This window comes from Camelina sativa, chromosome 3 (assembly GCF_000633955.1).
Source record: "Camelina sativa cultivar DH55 chromosome 3, Cs, whole genome shotgun sequence".
NCBI lineage: Eukaryota > Viridiplantae > Streptophyta > Magnoliopsida > Brassicales > Brassicaceae > Camelina > Camelina sativa.
In genome coordinates this window covers 4,836,033-4,839,657 of record NC_025687.1, presented here as the reverse complement: position 1 = coordinate 4,839,657, position 3,625 = coordinate 4,836,033, and the positions used below count along the sequence as shown (strand labels likewise).

Below are 3,625 nucleotides of genomic sequence, written 5' to 3'. Positions count from 1 at the left end.
AACTACTTTTACCTTGTAATTCCAAAAGGATGTGAAGACAAAGTACATCTCAATGAAGATGCTTCCAAAGGGTAGCAAACCTCCCATCAGGGAGACAACCGATGGAGTCAAGTACCATTTTTTCTCAGGGATTGGACGTGGAATGGTTTTCACACGGCAGGGATTGTTTGGAGCACCACTCCAATTTCTTCCAACGACTGTCCCAAGGAGGGCTAAGGGGAAGGAAATGAAACCCCAAATTACAAACACAACCACCATTGTCCCAAAAGGAATAGCCGCAAGAGATCCATAGAATATGGCAATTGTGTTAAGAAGAAAGCCAATTCCGAAGCACAAAAAGGGGAAGAGAGAAGCCGTGAGGACCATGCACTTGATCCAATGTTTACCTGAATAAACCAGCATTTAAATTACTTCAATATTTAGTAAGGAAAGTAACACTGGAGTGGTACACCAAGTAGAGTAAGTCATACCCCCGCTTCTTGAGTACATTCCACCGCTTACATAACCAGAGACAAAGGAAGTCAGAGCATAGCAAACTATGAAAGTTGTGACGATAGCTCCTCTCCTGAAATAATTGGAATACAAGGTGAGCAAACACCAAATTTACAAGCAAATCAAAAAAGATTGGTCGCAAGTGACATGAAGTGTAATATATACCCAACGTAGAGAGTTCCCACGATCGCCATTAATATGACAAGAAGAACCAGCAACGCCAACTGTGCACCTGTGCCAACTACAGCTGAGAGAAGAACTAGACTACTTGCTGGCCTGAAGACATCTCCGTGCACAAGTTTCCAACCAGATTCTTCACTTACATCCCGTTCCTGTGCTCAACAATACTAATGTTAGATGTGGTATACAGCCTTGCACTTAGAAATAAAGAAAGAAGTGTTGGACAGACTGTCCATTGACAAATAAAAGTTGAGGAGACATCACCAAGCTCTCAAGATCATCATCTTCTCGAGCATACTTTGCATAATCATTTCTGAGAGTCCTCATCAATATCATTGAGACTAACCCAGTGAGGAAAATAACCATCATGAACGAGTTAAAGATGGAGAACCAGTGGATCTGCAAAAAAAGAAAAAACTCTTAGAAGGCTTCTAAAGCAAGAACAGAAATCTTCAAGAGATGGAATTTAGAAATTGGCAAAATTTTGTAAGAACAATTACGGCTTGCACTTTTGAACAAGCAGGATATGGGGCATTCAGGGTAATACATTATAACCCTGTGAACCAATCTAAATCAAAGAGAATACAGAAGGATTAAGGACTAATACAGAGCACGCTAACAGTTACCTGGTGTTCAAAGAACGGATAATCAAGATATACGTCAAAACGGCGAGCAAAAGTGACATTCGTTGGAATCCATTGCACAGAATACGTCAGGTCTACCGTTCTCCCTGCTTCCAATGGCCTTGGGTTGTCTTGAGTGAGATTAACATGAATGATCTATCAAAAATATATAAATAAGATCACAGCATATAATACACATGATATTCATACTAATGCTTAATGGCGTAGCAACATCCAACCTGGTCTTTGTTGTATTTGACAACGATGTTCTTATGTGTGTAGAGGACATGCTTGCCGTTTTCACTGTTTTTGTCAGGATGCAGCTCACCCACAAAGCCTACAACAGCAATGATACAGTGTTAAAACTATCTAAAACTGAAAAAGAAAACTGGATGTTTCAAGTAAATATACAAAGGTCATACCCCACAAAGGTAGATCATCTGAAGATAGAACCACCCGATGAAAGTCCACGCAAATGCGATGTCACAGAGAAAAATGAGAAACAAGGTTAGCAATCCAAAGAATATATCTTTCCATCTCCATAATGTGAGAAATAGTAAACATATGTAAGATTAAGTATCCTACAACTACGAAAGCCATAAGAGATATTGGTAATGCAGTGAAGAACATACAGTGAATTTTAAATTTGCATTATGGAAACCGAACCTAAAGCAAACTCAGCAAATACAAAATGTTTCCAAACTTTATTTAGTAGGAAACTGATACATCTTTTCTATGGAAATAATAAAGCTTCTTCGTTTCATGCTATTTCAGCGGCAATGTGTACAAGGAAATGTGAAACATACCCATAAAAAATTCAAACCAGTAGCTAGATTCAATGGCATCTTTAAAATGCTTGACCTTAGCTTCATCGAGTTCAAGCGGACAGATGACGTTTCTGTCAACATTCTCTGTGAAAAAAAAACAGAAAAGGTATTATAACTAGAGCACAAGTAAGATAACTAGTATGAAACAGAAGCTAGTATAAGAATTACAACATACTCAAGAACTTTATCGCAATTTCACTGTCAATCAGCTCATTGCCACCAAGAACTTCACCAAGACCACCCCATTTGTGAACGTTGTTTGCAGATGGACGACAAAACGGAAGACTGTAATAGTTGTATGTTTCTTGTGGATTGTTATATGGGCCAACTTTGTTCACCCACAGGGTAACCTGCTCATCGGCTTGATACTGAAAAAGGTAAAACCAGAAGCATTGAGTTGACAGAAATGAAAAGAAATGTACAAGCTTATGGGATCAACTAGAAAGAGGGTGTGCGAACGAAATAATCAATCAATGAGAACAGAACTAAAAATATCAAACCTATACAGTTGACATATAGATATTAGTAAAAGGTTGAGTGCAATGTCATTTCGAAGAATCAAGAGTAAAAGTCTTCACACAAACGACTCAGGATATGACACAAAATTTTCATCATTCAAAATTTGTTCACTATACTTCTGGTTCCACAGAAATAAAGTCCTTTAGACTAATACTCTAATAAGGCTAACAGATTGAGCTAGCAATAATGCATAATCCGCCTCTATCAATCATCTTTCAAGCAGAATAATAGTTGGAATTAAATTTAAATGTACATAATGTTAACTTTGACCCTTCTGGTGAGAGTAAGGAGGCAGAAGGAGCAAAAGCATTGAAGTCCTGGATCTCATGATATCCAATAACACAAAAGGCAAGAACAAATTTTGAGCTAAAACTGACCATAGACAAAAGAAGGCAGGTGTGACACCTTCAATATCAAATTGGAAAATTTGTTTACACATATGATCTCGGAAGTCAGAACTAAAAGATCTATATACAGTACAAATGTACATCTCACTTCTACTGCTCTCAAAATTCGCTTTTGGAGGATCACGGAGGGGAAACACAATAAATTAGATGCCACTCAATAACATAAATCAGTGTTGATCCATAAGCTGTGGGGTTTTGAGTATCAAACAAAACGAGAATCTCAATCCCATAGCAAAACCTAAAATCATAAGGAATAAAAAAAAAAAAAGACTCAAATACTTAGCAACGAAGAAGAAATTGGATGGAAGCTCGAGGATCCTATCCATCCGAAAACGAACAGATCCACTAAATCAATCGGAAGCACCATGCAAATCACAAGATCTAGGGACACATTACTCAAGAGTGGAGCTTGCATTAAAACAAAAACGGCTAGAGATCTGAGTCATATTACCTTGTGATCTGAATCGGATGCGAACGTAGGAGCGAGAACGGAAACGAGAAGAAGTAAGAAGACGGAGACGGAGGCGGAGGAAGACGGCATCGTGAAAACCGGCGGACGATCAGATCTGAGGGAAGA

At 38.4% G+C, this 3,625-nt stretch overlaps 1 protein-coding gene across 2 annotated transcripts in view; it reads right to left on the bottom strand.

The window, feature by feature from the left end:
- LOC104769611 (transmembrane 9 superfamily member 1-like) overlaps positions 1-3,619 on the bottom strand; it is an 8,202-nt gene extending 4,583 nt beyond the window's left edge. For both annotated transcript variants that reach the window (XM_010493876.2, XM_010493868.2), the window contains exons 1-10: positions 3,500-3,619; positions 2,298-2,490; positions 2,102-2,206; positions 1,718-1,735; positions 1,535-1,632; positions 1,299-1,451; positions 937-1,071; positions 658-824; positions 471-565; positions 13-386 (exon numbers count right to left, since the gene is read on the bottom strand). In XM_010493876.2, coding sequence (XP_010492178.1) covers positions 13-386; positions 471-565; positions 658-824; positions 937-1,071; positions 1,299-1,451; positions 1,535-1,632; positions 1,718-1,735; positions 2,102-2,206; positions 2,298-2,490; positions 3,500-3,589 — 1,428 coding nt within the window. In that variant the 5' untranslated portion in view covers positions 3,590-3,619. The remainder of the gene's footprint in view (positions 1-12; positions 387-470; positions 566-657; positions 825-936; positions 1,072-1,298; positions 1,452-1,534; positions 1,633-1,717; positions 1,736-2,101; positions 2,207-2,297; positions 2,491-3,499) is intronic.